Below are 15,692 nucleotides of genomic sequence, written 5' to 3'. Positions count from 1 at the left end.
AACAGTTAAAATTTTGCATTTTCTGAATAAACATCTCTGTAACCTCAGGCTGAATTGATTGATACTGTCTGTGTGTTGATGTACGCTACATATCAATTACATCTGATTAAAAAAAAAAAAAAAAATCTAAATATAAACAACCTATTTACACAAAGTGTTTGGGCGGTCATAAATTATTGTACTTGATACACACTGCTGGCATTGTACGGATGCCAGGCATTTACCCAGCAGTGCCAGAGATGTTGAATATTTATATATTTAGTGCCTATTGCACCTTTACCACCAAAAAGGAAAACATTCAAAAGGCTATACAAGTTTACAGCTGGAAGCCAGATTAATCTCCAAGTCTGACAACACACATTTTCAAAGAAGTAACAGGTACTTGTTTTTGCTTGAGAGAAAAACTGAGGTTGTTTGATTTTATTTCCTGTAAAATGACGAGGTGGTTAAGAAATGCTTAACCCGGTTTTTTTGTTTAAACTGTGAATAGCTCCAAGGAGCAGATGCAGTAAGGAGTGTTTTCTCTGTGTACTTATCTCCTGTAAAACTCTGCATTTAAATATAATCATGGGATAACTGAGACATAGAAGATTCGTCACTATACTGGAAAAACTCACCTTTCACACACGTTGCAGTGTAAGCTTGAAAGTCAGGACAAAGATCCTGAATCAGTTCTGACACGTTTGCAAAAAGTGGAAAATTTACATCCCATTTAAATTGTTGGACTGACAACCCAAAACATTTTGGCAACTGAATCCAGTAACAGCAGGCTGGAAAGATCCATGTGAAGCTACTGTGTATATTAAGTCATCACTGGCAGTTTGCTGTGCGAAGACAGCCACTGCCACAGTTTATCTTTCCGTAAGAGCGATTACAGTGTTCTGTACTTCACCCGGTACTTGTTAACGTTGAGATAATGGAGGACATCAGGGTTACAGGTGGTGGTGCAGGACAACAGGCCTTCTTGTTCCTCTCCCATAAGCCACTTGCGGTTGACGCCAGCCATGTCGCTGGTCACATGCTCCTTGGCCCAGGTGTCCAGCCAGGTCTGAAAGCGTCTGTGCAGGCGTGTGTTGACCTGTTGGTGGGACTGAAAGAGACATCCGGCAGAACAACACGGCTCAGTTACTGTGACACCAGCTCAAAGAAGAAAAAGAAAGTCACATATATACAGTATGTCTATAAAGAGTCTCATTTATTCAGGTAGCAGAACATGAAGACAAAATGTCAACTTTTCCTTTGGTTCTCGGGTGGCTTCAGATCATCCACATTTAATAGGAGGCATTGTTTTGCCACAGAATACGTGCTGAAGGGTTCTTGTTATCAATTCAAACAAGGAAAACCAGAGTTACATAAAGTTTTAGTCAGAGACCAACCACTTGATTGGCTGTACTGTGTATTTAAGATTCTTTGGTTTTAGCTTTTTAACCTTGTAAACTCTAAAATGTCCCACTATTCCTGAAATTCTTTTATTCTAATAACGCTACATGAATTATATATTCAGCTTGTTTACATCATTAACACTATATAAGATTTTCTGACATCACTATCATCCAGTCCTAGTTATGAACCAATGAATATTAATGAATTAGGAGCAGACAAAGTCTACAGTGAGTATACGGCTAATGTTTACTGTGCTTACCTGATGAGCCCGTGTGAGTGCAGTGTGCCTGTACATATAGTCTTCTGACTTGCAGACATAGACCATCTTGTAGGAGTTGAGCTTGAACATACACTCCATCTTTAGCTCACTGTTGCCCTCCTGCGACTTGTCCGAGGGGACCTTGGTCATTCTCTCCTGTTGCAGTTGCTCCCATCCTCTCTGGCACTTCCTTATCCGCCTCAAATTCCTGAAAGCCGAAACAGATTGACAGCTGTGAACAATAGCGACGGATCCCTGAGAAACTCTTCTGATTACTCCACACATCAAAAGGGTTGCATCACGTTTACAGGGAAAGTTCGCACAAATTTCTAAAATCGGTAAACTGTTTTATTTTCACTTGAACATGTTATATATGGCACAATTTTGTGTTTGACAGTAGACACTACGCGATTTTAAAGTAGTCAGGCACAATACACATTAAGAAAATTTGAAAACAGTATAGACAAATTTGAGAGGACTGTCCCTTTAAACAATTAGTTTTTAAACCCATGCATTGCAACTCACCCAGTAACAGAATTAGATAGGGAGTCAAATCATTCGTGGGAAATGTGGATCTATAAGAGCAGCAGAGGCAGCAGTCGTAATATTTCTGTACAGTGCACTTCCGTTGCACAGCCACATAAGTCCAAATCTAAATGTGCTTGGCAAACAAATAGTTCTCATCATTGGAAATTTATCCTGATTTTGTGCAGGTAATAAAAATGCAATTATTCACCCCACCTGAATGAAAGTTTTAAATGTGTACTTACCACTGAGGGTACAGGTGAGCGGGGACTGAAACCATGAAGCATATTTTTGCATTCAGGGCTCCACTTAAAAGACATGACAGTGAGGCCAATTTCAAGTAAAAACTGTTAGAAACAAACACTAGAAAAATTGCTGCCTGATCGGATACCAATCAAAAATATGAGTTGAGAATACTTTGATGTGCACATACTTTCACCAACAATGTACAGAGTGTTATGATCATGAGATGAAGACCCAACACAACTGGAAAATAAACTGCTGGAATTTTTACTGCCATTGAAGATATTCGAGAAGAAGTCTTTTGACCTCTTGTTCTGCTGATCTCTCATAGATTTGATGAAGAAAAAGAAACAGGACAAGATGTGGGTGAGCCCACTGATAAATCATAGTCAGGTACCAGATTTATGCAATGGGTTAAAGAAGAGAAAACTAAGAGCAAGATTTGTTTTGTGTATTTTAAAAATCCTTTTGAAATGTTGATAATGATAATGGACAGCCATCTCAAAGAAACAAAACTCAAAAAAGCACCAAAAAGCAATGGCAGACAGGCTTTATGTGCAACACTCAACTGGAGCTTTAAGATAGAGCGGACACAACCACGCCTCCATGCACAGCTCTGAGGTGTCAGGAAAGAAATACACCAACATGAACATACAATTTAGACAATCATTTTATTTACAAACCCTACTCCTCTGTACAAGTGTTGCAGATAATGTGCTTGACCAGAGTTTTTAAAAACTTATGAGCACTAATCTCTGTCAAACCAGTGGAAAAACCTCACCCACAACAAAAAGTTGCAACGGGAGTGCACTGTTACCACTGAAAATTATTACAAACATAACACTGAGTATAACAGACTTAAACAAATGGACATTTTGAACATTTACATTTGCAAACAGTGATTAAGTCACATACAGGACCTTTGATCTGAATACAATCACAAACAAAGGGCATGATAAGGTAGAAAAGGAAACCATGACTTCACTGTCCTCTCTTAACAAAGTCTCTCAGGTCCAACACAAGAGCTTCAGTCTCTCAAACTCTGGTCAAAGACTCAGTAGAAAAATGAAATTAAAATGAAAAATGCGGAACCCATTTGTTTTGCTTTCAGTTTATGCATTCAGTGACTTACGTTCTTACGTTATACAATGAAAACCATCATTTAAATTCCATACAATGTGGATAATCAAACCAAATGATTCCTTATAGCTGCTAAGGAAGAAATTCAAAACCCACGATCAAGCCAAAACCATTTTAAAAAACCTTACTATTACTAATAAATAAAATTCCTGTTAAAAAGGAACTGAATCAATTAATAAATAAATTCCATTTTTTTTAAAAAAACGTGGCCATGTAAAGTGCAATCTTCCATATGAGGCAGAGGTCAGAAACCGAAAAAGTCATGTTTACGACCGATGAGATTCTTAACAGACGGGAGGGCATTCAGGCACTACAAGCACTTGACTGTAACAGTGGAGTTACTCTTCAAATAGCCTTCTCATACCCATCCCGTTTGTCCATTACTAAAAAGGCAGAGCTCTTCTGCCCAAAATGTGTGTGATTAAAGAGAGCTTTCTAAGTCAGGCTTGTGCAGAAGTGCCACTGTTTCTACCTCTGAAAAGGAGCTGGTTTGGCTTGTCAACAGTGGAGAAGCTGCACGGCTGACTAGAGCCTCGGGACAGAGGCTTAAAGTATGCAGACAAGAGGGAGACATGGCTGGGGGCCTCACCTGGGGAGGAACACGGGCTTCTGGGCAAGATGCTCACGCAGCTCTGGGGATGCAGAATCTGAGTTCAGGTATCTGCCCACGTAGTCTGACCACCTCTGAGAAGGACAAAAAAACAAAACATGGATTACATATAAAATAGAATACAGACATACATTTGGACCAACTACTAAACCAGACTAGTGGTTATTGCTTTTTAAATGTGGAATATTTCACCTTTAATCCCCATTAAGGTTAAAAATTAAAGGTTAAGTCACAATACCATCCTGTGTAGAGCCAGCATAAACTTATTGCAGATACATTGGTATAAACATAAGTTGGCCAATAAATACCATGAAACTGATGTACAAGAATGCCAAGGATATGATTAATGCAGTGACTCTACACTAAGGAACACTTATTTTTCAAGTACTACTTACATTTGCTTTGATGGACCATTAGCAAAACGTTTTTTCTTTCTATATTTTGTCTATACCCAATAGGTTTACAGTTGACCATTCTTTTCTTATCATCTTCTCTGCTGATCATTTGGTCTATAAAATGTTAGAAGCCAAGGAAAGTTCTTCAAATCTCTTGTTTTGTCCAGCTGACAGTCCAAAGCACAAAATATAATCATCTATAATCATAGAAAATATTTCAGAAGCTGAGTATCACAGTTGGTCAATTAATTTACTGCTTATTATTTCATTCATTAAAAGGACTTACTGCTGCACCAATACCCACTGATGTTAGCTTTGTGAGGACAATATATTAGAAACGCATTACGGCATAACACAAAACAATTCAACACCATATTCATTTACTACACATGTAGCTACGAAGGTCCATCTACTGATGACTTTGTGTATGAATTGCAGCTGAATGTTTAATGAGTCTGACCTCTGCCTCTGCTGGTTCGTCAGAGTTCTCCTCTTCTGTGTCCAGCAGCTCCATGGCCAGACTGACAGATCCTCGGCTCTTAATAAACATCAACTAAACAAAACACAAGCAGTTACAGAAAATTGCCAATAAACTACTACAGAAGTTCATCATTATTTTCTGGGCTTGTTGTACCTTGAAGCAGTTCTCATCGGACATGAGCTGCTCTGCTTTGCGCTGGTATGCCGCCTCTGCTGTGGCCCTCGACGTCTGTGTGGACAGCGTGCCCCCCGTGGCTTTATTGGCACTTTCGCTCAAGTACATTTCCGTCACACGCGCACATACGTCATCGGTGACGAGGTGCTGGAGCTGTGAAAGCGGCAGGTTTAGTATTCTGCAGCTGTGTCCACAGCACACCGATAGCAGTACACTCAGTGACTGAAGGGTTACAGGTTCAGTCTGCTATCACAGAGGTTTGAGATTTTCTGTTTCGTTTCGAAGCCGTACTGCATTCTAAAATATCACTAATAGTCACAAACATGTTTCCTCAGAGTTTGGAGGGGCCCCTGTGGTGCTTTAGTTAGCGTGAAGCATGAAAATGTGTACTTGTGTTAGCATTAAAGATGCCCGCATGCTTACAGTACACTATGTGACATGACAATTAAAATCTGAAAAAATTTGATTAAAAATGATTTGTGCAATTAAAAATGTAAAAATGAATTTGAATTTAACTGCATACAGCACAGTGTTGATATACAACATAAATCAAATGATATAATCTTGAATGTGCTTACCTGCCGGACAATGCTCTGGATGAGTTTGTCCATGGTGAAGGCAATGTAGGCATGGATAGTAAACATTTCCCTCAGGGAGTCCTCGTACTGAGACGGCTCCATGTTTCCATCCAGAAGATTACGCACCATTTCCAGAAACACTGAGTAATAATCCTCTACATCAACATCCACTGCAGGTACAAAATAGTGAATGTGTTAAGTTATATGGTGAGTAATTACAAACTATGACACACTGAGATTGTGCAGAGGAATCAAAATCTTGAGTGCAAATGTACTAAACATTCCAGATTAACAAAACGTAAACCATTGGCTGTGTTTTCTCACTTACTCGGCTCCTTCATCTTCAGTTGGATTGCTGGATTTTCATTTTTCTCCCTCTTGAGCCCAAGCACTTCTCTTTCCCACTCTCGCTCACGGCTGTCCTCCTCAATCTGCTTCTCAGCCTGCCCGTAGATTCGCAGCAAGCGAGAGCAGAGGATGTGGTGAAGACGGAGGAAAATATACCAGTAGTTGTTAACGAAGAACATGTTATAGGCGTCATCTGTGCCCCGTAGCTTCTGAGCTGCCGTGTTGCTGAAAAGGAGCTTGGACTTTGATGGGCTGCTGCCTGGAAGGCCATTGTGCTTCTTGGGGCCGTCTTGATCCATCTCCATGTCTTCTTCCTCCTCCTCTTCCTCCTCCTCCTCCACATCAGAGAGCTCACCTCGCCGTGCAAACAGCAGGTCAGGGATGAAGTGGTGGATGATTTGTTTGATCTTGTACTTGTCTTCTTTCTGGATGCCCACCTGTCGTTTGACATGGTGGATGATGAGAGCAGCAGCATCCTCCAGGATTTGGTTGTCATCATAGGTCAGGGTCATGTGTGGGCCGCTCTGTGGTGGAGAGGCAGTTTCCTCTGCTGCTCGTTCCTGGCGCTGCAGGATACAGACAGGAGTAGATTACTCTTATTAGTTGTTTAAGAGGAAACTTCAAGCATTTTTAATGGTGCTAAAATCAAAAATGTTCTGCCCCTCAAAGTCTTTATCAACACATCTCAACTGTTACTAGAAATTAAATTGCAACAAAGATTACAGAATTACTTTATAACCACAGCAATCAATGTATATTGAATTGTATATAACAAACAAATAAAATGACAAGATCATTTCATTTCAAATATTAAAAGCATACTCTTAACTTGAAAATCTTTTAAATTGAACATTTTCCAAACTTTCAAGACTTTGTACAAACCCTGCAATAGTATATAAGAGTAAAAAACATAGACAAAAGCTGGTGATCCGAGCCCCATTGACAGCTTCAAAAAACATAAATTCAACTGTGTTTTGGAAAACAATAACAAAAGCAGCACCAATGATCAATCACAATGTAACGTTATGCGTTCCTACATTTGAAATAAGCAAATTATTGTAGAACATGTTTCCTTACGTCATCATATAGCATCTCAATTTCATTGAGTAAGGTCTTTGAACGCAACACTTTGGTGTCGTTCTGCTTGAAGTTGATGCCTTGATGGTCGAGTGACTTCAGGTAATACTTTTCATTCTGCTCCCGCCAGATTTTGTTGAAGCCCCTCTGGGCTTCTCTCCACTCCTCCTCCTTCATTTTTAATCTGAAACAGTGACAAAAAAAGTGATTCACAACCTTAAGTGGTCCTCAATCAAATCTTAGAAAATATGAAAAACTATTAAGTCCTGACCAGAGGCAGACAAGAATCTAAATTCAAACTATAAACCTTTTCAGCACTATGGGGACAGACACGGCTGGGTTCCTCTTTAGCCCATCGATGATGTCATGGGCCTTGTCCCCATATATCCTCTGGATAGCTTTGCGGTGAATGACCTCTGAGGAGCCGCCCATTGTGTTGTCCAGCTTGAAGCGCATCTGCTCCTCAGCTGACATTCGAGAGAGCCTCCGCTGCACCGTCTCCAGGGCTCGTATCGTGGCAAGGTTGGCTTCCAACACAACATCCAGCTAAAGGGGATGAGATCACAGTGAAAAGCAGTGTTATAACCACGCAAGAATGTACAGTTTTTACTTTAGTAAAAAGTGTGAGTGGTGTGAGTATTTCTCACCTCAAAGCGCTCATCCTCACATCTGTAAATGTGCTCCTCATATTGAGTCTTCTTGGAGCTCACAAATGTAGAATCCTCAGACCATGACGGAAACGATACCCACGTGTCATTCAGAACCTAAAACAGAGCATTCAGTTCAGTTCACAGTTCTGTTTAAGCAAGGCATTCCTGTCAAGGATCCCATTTGCAATGCTGTCAAGTTCGCAGCAGGCAAGAAGAAAATAAGTAATTAAAATCAATGTGTGTATAGAAACAAAAACCACACAGTCAAGCCCCACTTAAGGCATTGAACCAAACTTGAAAATGCCTCATAGATCATTCTGAATACAATGTGCACTGTAGCAACAATCTTAAGTCATTTGAAAAACTTTGGATGTTTGGATAAGTAATCAGACTATAACAATGAAGAAATAATTTGTCCTATTAACTTGTAAAGAGATTTTGGACAAAATGCCTGATTAACAAATTAATCCAAAATGTAAAAAAAAAAAAAATATCTTTACTGCATTCCCACTTGGTTTAATTTTCAAATAGATTACTTATTATTGACTATTATCGTTTCATCCAGTAAAAACACATTTTACTGGCATTTGGCCCCTTGTAAATGTTAGATTTCAAGCACCAACTGAACACAACTCCTACTCCTGAGGCTGTTGACCAAATAAAATACATTGATGCCGTCTTGCCTGGCAGGCCTGCCAGAGAGGATAAATCAGTTCTCATTACAGATACATCGTTAATAAGCAGATTTCCTCCAACAACTCACCTCTCTGCACAGCGGCGTCCTTCCTGTGCATTTGGGCTGCTGGTAGCTCTTCGGCAGAGCTCGATAGCTGGATCCCAGCCTTTTGCAGGAAGCGTAGTCGATCTCCATAGCGATGCCCTCTGTTGCACGCTCCTTGGGTAAACTCTCTGCATGGCTTGACTCCCCGTGACTGGACTCTCGGTAGCCCAGGAAGTTTTTAAACCACGTAAAAAGCTCTGGGAATTTTCTGAAATCAATAATATAATTTCATTAAAACCCTAATCTGACAAGTGCAATAAGGACATGACATTATCGGAAAAAAATATTAAATACATTGATCATTAAGTATTAACACTAACAGAACATCTCCTTAAGTGTTTTAGAATGCAGTTACTATTTAGCAATAATGCACAACAAAACAGTTACAGAGGTAATAATGCATAGGTAACTGTGGGTATGTGTAACAGCAGCACTGTCAGGCTGTGCGTATGGCGTATGTTTAAACTCACCCAAGAAAGGGGATGACTAGCTGGACCAGCTCGGCACGCGAGATTACTTCCTGATTGAAAATGTGAAGACATCGCAGGAAGTTGTCGTATGCCTCTGAGCTCCGAAGAGCCTTCTTCACCTGTTGAGGGGATTTCAGTGATGAAAAAAATTGAACTGACAAAAGTTTTCTTTGAGACGATTTCATCACATTGTTTTATATTTTGGTAATAATCCTCATTTTGTTATTGCAGACCTTTAAATAAACTGGTATTGAATATAACAATGCTTACCTTCTCAAAGAACATAGTTTCAGTGCTTGTGCTGTGTTTGCCGACTTCAGTTATGCCATGGTCCTTCCCCATTATCTTGGGTTTCTTCTGAAAAGTTATAAAGACATGAGAAAATTATGATTTTCACAGCCTCTGAAAACCGTGAATATCTAATATCCTGGGATTAGGGTAGATTCAAATATAACCACTTGCCACTTTATCTGGTGAACCAAGCTAATTCAGACTAATAAAAAACAGCGCTTGAGTAAATCCTCCCTTCATGGAGGTCCTTGATGTAAAGTAGATAGGTGTTGATTCAAATTTATGGTCATTTTGTGTGCTGTAACATGGTGTAGATGCTACTGAACTGAATTTGTGGCCTACTGACATTGCTGAGATGTAAAATATGGCAGAGGAAAGTAACAGTACTAACAGCTGAATACACGCAGACAGTTGGCAAGCAGAGAGGTGTGTACCTTGACAGGTGGTGTGGCTCCCACTCCAGCGGGTCTCCTGATTGGCAGGCCGTTCTGGCTCAGCCTCTGTTTGTTGTTGAGTAAGGGTCTCTTAACTGTGCCGCCATGATCATTACGCACAGACTCTGCCCTGTCTGGTGTCGTCTTGCCCAGCAGCTGAGAAGAGCATCAGACAACATAAAACATATAACATAATCTCACCAAAGAGAAGTCACAAAAATTAACAGGATGCATCAAAGAAAACGTGAGTAAATACGGTCAGCCTTTGTAGAAGCTCAGTAGAAACCCTGGTGAAGTAAGATGTATTAAATGAATGTGGGGAACAAGTGATGCTGTTTAGCCAACTATTTCAAATGTATTAGAATTTCACTTATATTTTACACCAGTGCCAAAAACAGCACAATCACTGATTTCAAATTAATGACACATTGTTACGACACCTTTACCTCCGCTTGAAATGGACCAAGCTGCAGTGGAGTGTGTTCACAGAGACTCACCAGTGAGCTGTTCGCATCAGGCAAGAACTGTCCAAACTCTGACAGCAGGTCCTCCTGGTTCTTGAAGAGTCTTGCCACCTGAGTGTAGACTTCCTGCTCAGTCAGAGCTGGGGTGTAGTTGCCTCCTGCCTCTTTAGCATTTCGTTGTTCCTTCTGGAAAATGTATCATTTAAAAAAAGAGAGAAGTGGTGAGATTAACACACTCTTATGCTGGTGCATTTTCTGAATATTTCTTTAATTGGTGTGTATGTTCTTGCCTGGTATGTGTGCAGGATTTCGAGGAAGGCCTTGTAAATGTCTGGCTGGCCCTGGAAGCGGTTCTTTATCTTGTTGACATAATTAATAGCGTGGTTGAACTCCACAGGCTGGTTGTTCTGGAGAGGTGGTCCACCGGACGGCGTGCTGCTCACAGGAGTGTGGGACTGAACTGAAGGTGAGCGTGGTGAGGCATAGGATGGGATGGATGGGTTGGGCTGGCTGGTGGGTGTATGGGCTGGAGACTGAATTGGCTTAGGAGATTGAGAGAAAATAGCACAAGCATGTCATTACACTCATCAAGTAAGAAGCCAGATACAATACAAAAAAAGCAATATCTATGAAACAAATCGATAAATTAAAGATGACCGGTAGAGTTTGCTTTAAAACTAAATAACATGGATTTCAGTCTGGGAAAAGTGAGCAATAAGAAGCCCAGTATGTTCAAGTCCATGAGATGAAATTAGTGGAGCTTGTACTCTACCTTGCCGGTTTTATTTGGAGCAGGTTGGGTGGCAGTGGGTTGGGTGGTGGCGGTGGTGGTTGTAGTAGTGTGCGGGCCAGCCTGAGGCAGACTCTGGTGCTGGTGCTGGCTCGCAGGTTGGCTGGATGCTCCAGTGGCAGGGATGTTCTGAACAGAAATACCGTGAGGAGTGATGTAGTGGATCTGACCTGGTGTGGTCACGTTGACTAGATCGTTGGTTTGAACCTCAATTTTATATCCGGGTGGCAAAAAAGTGTTAAAACCCATTATGAGGTCTGGATGGCCTTTGAAGAGCTGGGACACGCGGTTTATGACTCCAGGTGTGTCTATGCTGTAGTAACAGAATGAATGACAGTAATTTAGTTTTCAAATCATCAACTGGGTCCACAAATATTGTTCTACATGTTACATATATTAAAACTCTAGACACAGAAATACCATTTAGGGATTTTCTCTAGATGTTTGAGGGAATTGGCTTTAAAGTTAGAACTCACCTCTGTGACTTGAATTCTTTCATAATATCGAGGAAATCATTATAAACTTGCGGCTGATTCCCAAACTGCAGCTTCACTTGATCCAGATAAGACAAGGCATCTTCAACCTACAAAAGGTAAACAAGGTGTTCATATGTGAAATAGACAAGTTCTGTTTGTTTGTTTCATTGGGGATTTTACTATCATATGTCACCTCAGGTGGCCCAGGTGGCTGTAAATTCTTTACTTTGGTGGATATATTTTAAGTTTGTATTTTGTCCATGTAGGGTACCTTCAGTCGCTGAAACTGCTGCTGTCCTTGAGCTGAAGTCATGGGTGCGGGTGGATGAACATGGCCTTGGACCACTGCAGGGCCCTGGGACTGAACTGCTAGGCTGTGTGCATGTGGACCCACATTAGGTCCAGTACTGTTATGTCCATGTCCATGTCCATGTCCACTTGTGCTCTGAGGCATTGTAGGCACCTTTTTAGGAAGAGATAACTGGAATTTTAGGACCCACAAACATTAAAGATAGCCATGTATTCAGTGGGGTTAGGAAAAAAGTCTTGTACATGTTATTACAATTACACTGAACAAAACGACTCTTTTTAAAACTGAATCTTGCACTCTGAAACAAAGCCTCAGAATATAAGATTCACTTACTTTTTTTTTTTTATTAACATTGAGTTAACATGCTGTTCCTCTGAGAAGAGCCACCTATTTGATGCTTGGTAAAAGATAAGACCCAACTGAAGATATAAATAACTTCTGCTCTAGAGGCTGTTGTCCACTGAGAATAAATTGACACCATATCATACCTGGTAGCCTTGTGGGAGAGAATACTGGATGCCGGTGGACGGCTGCATGTTGTCGGCAGCTGTCTCTATCACAGTAGGGGCCGGGGCGAGGGCCCGGGGCTGGAAGCTGTCTGCAATACCTTGAACAGGGGGGCGACGTGATTGCTGTTGCTGGGGGGCAAATATTGGTTCCTGGTCCTCCACTCGCCTCTTCATTGTATACGCATACTCAAAGGGGCTAAAGCGGACAAAGACAGATGGACAGCAAACATCATGTTGGGTATTCATCAGTCTGTAAATATTTACAAAGAGCAGCAGTAATACTTTTACTAATCAACATTATTGCAAGGAGGTTGTTTTTTTAGGGGGCTTGCAACCCTGCAATAAATCCTAAATTCATGAAGGGTATCACATTATGTTTTTATGTGAGAGAGATACTGATTTGACTCAGTCATAATGGAAGCAGTGAAAGCTGCTTCAGTATAATGAATCCCATAAAACTTTGCCACAGGTGTCACAAAAGTACTTGATTGCAGAAGTGAGAAGGACAATTGTTGGACCAAAGAATGGGGTTTAACCAGATGCTCAAAGCAACACCCCAACAGCACAACTATAGAAAAATGTTCACTTTTGAAAAAATAGGATTTTTGCGTGACTGAACTCTGACTTTCCTGTCTCATAATGTGCCCCTAGTGCAGCCCAAGAGAAATTACTTAAAGCCTGAAATACTGGTCTTCTGAGAGAACTGACACTAGTGTGAAAAATTTCCCACCAGTTCTAGCCTGTGTACATAATTAAACTGAACAGTCTCAGACTACCTGATGAACCATCCACCAGTCACTTTTTATTATTTTGAATCCATTCAGTTATTTTTAATGTATAAGTTTAAAAATAAACTCACAAAATGCACTCACAAACACACAAAAAAAGGGAAACACTGAAAGCCATAAAGAAAGTATTACACAAAATGCTTGTTCATGACTGTCCCCAAATAGATATGCTGTCACTGTTCAGCAGAATGGCTGTGGCAACCAGTTAGGGACCGTCTTTCAAGTAATACGCACAAGTGCTTAGGGCTTCTTGGTCCTGCTCTTAATGAAGTAGCTAAAAAAAATAATCACGTTCAATTCTGTTAATTCATTAATTCTGTGCTGTTTATCAGACATATACATATCTACCATAAATTCTACTAAATGTGTTTTATTTTATAATTTGGCCTCACACGTTCCTAGACATTGGAGCTCCCTTCAACTTTTCAGTTCATAAATTAAGACAAGAAACTCACAACACTCACTGGAGAGATCAAATCTGAGACCATGTTACATATATTGCGAACATAAAAACTAACTAATTATTTTCTCTAACAGTCAATCAAGTGATTTGTCTATAAAAGGTTTCCTCAAACGTCTCATTTTGTCCACAACCCAAAGATATTCCGGTTATTGTTATAGAGGAGTAATGAAACCAGAAATATTATAATTATATTATAATATTTAAGAAGCTGGAAACAGAGATTTTTGGCTTGAAAAAAATCCCTCAAACCAATTAAGCAATGATAAAAATAGCGGGTGATTAATTTAATAGTCAATCAATTAATCACGGCTGCTCTATTTCAGTGACACTTTTATTAAACCTTGCCTCTGCATGACACAATTCTTTTTTTTTAACATTCCTACTCTTTCTTAATATACACAAATTGTTGAACTATCATAAAACACTGATGTAAATAAGTAGCTAGTGTTCATGGGCTATAGACAATACAACATAAAGACTGTCAGTAAAAATATAACAAGACTCAGAGTTTAGCCGCTCTCAGCCCGCTTCATACACGTATGTAGAGAAAAATAATTTGTTGATGCTCCCTAAGCCAGCGTCATTGCAGTCGGTCAGCGGAGGGCAGACATTGTGCCTCACTGCCGTGCACCAACAATATCGGAAAACACGGTGGCTGAGCGTCCGCCGAGATCGCGTCTGTCGCATATTCAGCTTCAAATATTCCTAGCCGAAGCGCGAAGCAAATACGGCAGACAGCGAAAGAAGGCGAAAATAGCTGACTGGCGCTACAAAAACCAAAAAAAAAAAAAAAAAGAGCTAGCATTAGCAGCTAGCACTTCACAGGCACGTAGGCGCTGTCTCTCTCTCTCTCTCCCTCTCTCTCTCTCTGGTTGCCCTGCCTCATCCCCTCCCCCTCTCTGCCAAACACCGAGCTTAACGCCATCCGTTTTCGGTGAGCTGACCGCTTTCGCTTGTCTGATGGCTGACGTTGGCTTTCGTCCTGGCTCGAAGTTATGTGGCAAGCAAGCTAACCTTTTATTATCTGCAAACGAAGGGGCTAGTTTGGCAGAAAGAGCCAGCGAGTGTCGGGTTTGTCATCAGTATAAACGGGACGCTTATTGAAAAAAAAAAAAAAAAAAAAAAAAAAAAAAAGCCCAGATGAGCTGAATGTGTTAGCTAACTGACGTTACCCTTTGCTGTCGAAGAGAAAAACTGCCATGCTTCATCGCAGCTGACAGCGCGACAAAACATTTGGTTGCTTAGTTTGTAACATATGGTCTGCAGCGACACCAGGGTAGTTAAATAAAGTTACACGACCAGTAAATAGTTCTCGCCGTGCTAGGTTAGTTGGTTAGGTCAGGAAGAACGTTAGCTAGCTAACAAGCTAACCTAGCTTCCACATAGCGTTAACGTCGCATTAACGATAAGTTGTGCTAGAAGTTCGATAGACTTGGCTGTCACACAAACTGCATCTCTGGCGAAAACTTTTGTCTAATAAGAAACCCAACGCAGGGAGTAAAATGTGAAAATAGCAAGAACAAAGTAACAAGAAAAATGCATGTTGTCAGGTCAACGTTAGCATACCAGGCTAATTCATGGTCGCCGCTCTTAGCTTGCTAGCCTCACTTAGACTAGCTTGACTAACTTGTCGGCGCTGCAAGTGAATGTAGCCGCTACTAAAAGCCAACATGTTATTTTGTTGGAAGACGCCCTTATACTAAAATGTCAAAGTCAGAACCGAAAACCAACCAGTGTTAGATCGCTATCTAGTCTGTTCGGCAAGGTTATATAGCAGCTAGCTTGATGCTACGTTAGCACAACAACCAACCCCCCATCAGTACAGGGTATCCGGCTAGCCAGCTAACACTACTTTAACTTACCTCGCAGGACTGCCACTAGCAACAATCTGACACTCCGGTGAAACGGGGCCCGACCAGCAAACCGCTACTCGTGCATTCACCAGGCCGGGACAAAAAAGTGAAGTTCTGAGAAGTGGTCGCAAATGGAAATGTCAAAAATGAAATTGGCCGTTGTGGCTACGTCGCTAACAACAGTGTATGTATGAAGCGGT

The 15,692-nt window shown here is 40.8% G+C and overlaps 1 protein-coding gene and 1 long non-coding RNA gene across 2 annotated transcripts; one reads left to right on the top strand and one right to left on the bottom strand.

The window, feature by feature from the left end:
• Positions 1 to 635: 635 nt before the first annotated feature.
• Positions 636 to 15,671, bottom strand: LOC139200506 (paired amphipathic helix protein Sin3a-like). Its single transcript, XM_070829850.1, has 21 exons — positions 15,502 to 15,671; positions 12,368 to 12,584; positions 11,841 to 12,032; positions 11,570 to 11,676; positions 11,076 to 11,406; positions 10,594 to 10,845; positions 10,337 to 10,489; positions 9,840 to 9,995; positions 9,385 to 9,471; positions 9,115 to 9,233; positions 8,627 to 8,852; positions 7,861 to 7,977; positions 7,521 to 7,759; positions 7,214 to 7,397; positions 6,117 to 6,702; positions 5,789 to 5,958; positions 5,190 to 5,363; positions 5,016 to 5,108; positions 4,140 to 4,234; positions 1,643 to 1,850; positions 636 to 1,090 (listed from the first exon to the last, which is right to left on the bottom strand). The coding sequence occupies exons 2-21, from the start codon at positions 12,560 to 12,562 to the stop codon at positions 872 to 874; spliced, it is 3,903 nt and encodes a 1,300-aa protein (XP_070685951.1). The 5' UTR covers positions 12,563 to 12,584; positions 15,502 to 15,671; the 3' UTR covers positions 636 to 871.
• Positions 9,953 to 11,919, top strand: LOC139200594 (uncharacterized). Its single transcript, XR_011584186.1, has 3 exons — positions 9,953 to 10,083; positions 10,701 to 10,769; positions 11,836 to 11,919. It is a non-coding gene; the product is annotated as an uncharacterized lncRNA (long non-coding RNA).
• Positions 15,672 to 15,692: the final 21 nt, after the last annotated feature.

The sequence above is a fragment of the Pempheris klunzingeri genome, chromosome 1 (assembly GCF_042242105.1).
Source record: "Pempheris klunzingeri isolate RE-2024b chromosome 1, fPemKlu1.hap1, whole genome shotgun sequence".
Taxonomy (NCBI): Eukaryota; Metazoa; Chordata; class Actinopteri; order Acropomatiformes; family Pempheridae; genus Pempheris; species Pempheris klunzingeri.
The sequence above is the reverse complement of the archived record's forward strand: the minus strand, read 5'-3'. Positions and strand labels throughout refer to the sequence as shown.

Bases quoted from the DNA above. Each gene is read 5' to 3' on its own strand.
- LOC139200506 (XM_070829850.1), bottom strand. From the start codon at position 12,562: ATGAAGAGGCGAGTGGAGGACCAGGAACCAATATTTGCCCCCCAGCAA. The intron at 10,846-11,075 runs GTAGAGTACAAG...CAATCTCCTAAG, and splicing joins CTCCAAATAAAACCGGCAAG to CCAATTCAGTCTCCAGCCCA. The intron at 7,760-7,860 runs GTGAGAAATACT...CATCCCCTTTAG, and splicing joins GTGAGGATGAGCGCTTTGAG to CTGGATGTTGTGTTGGAAGC.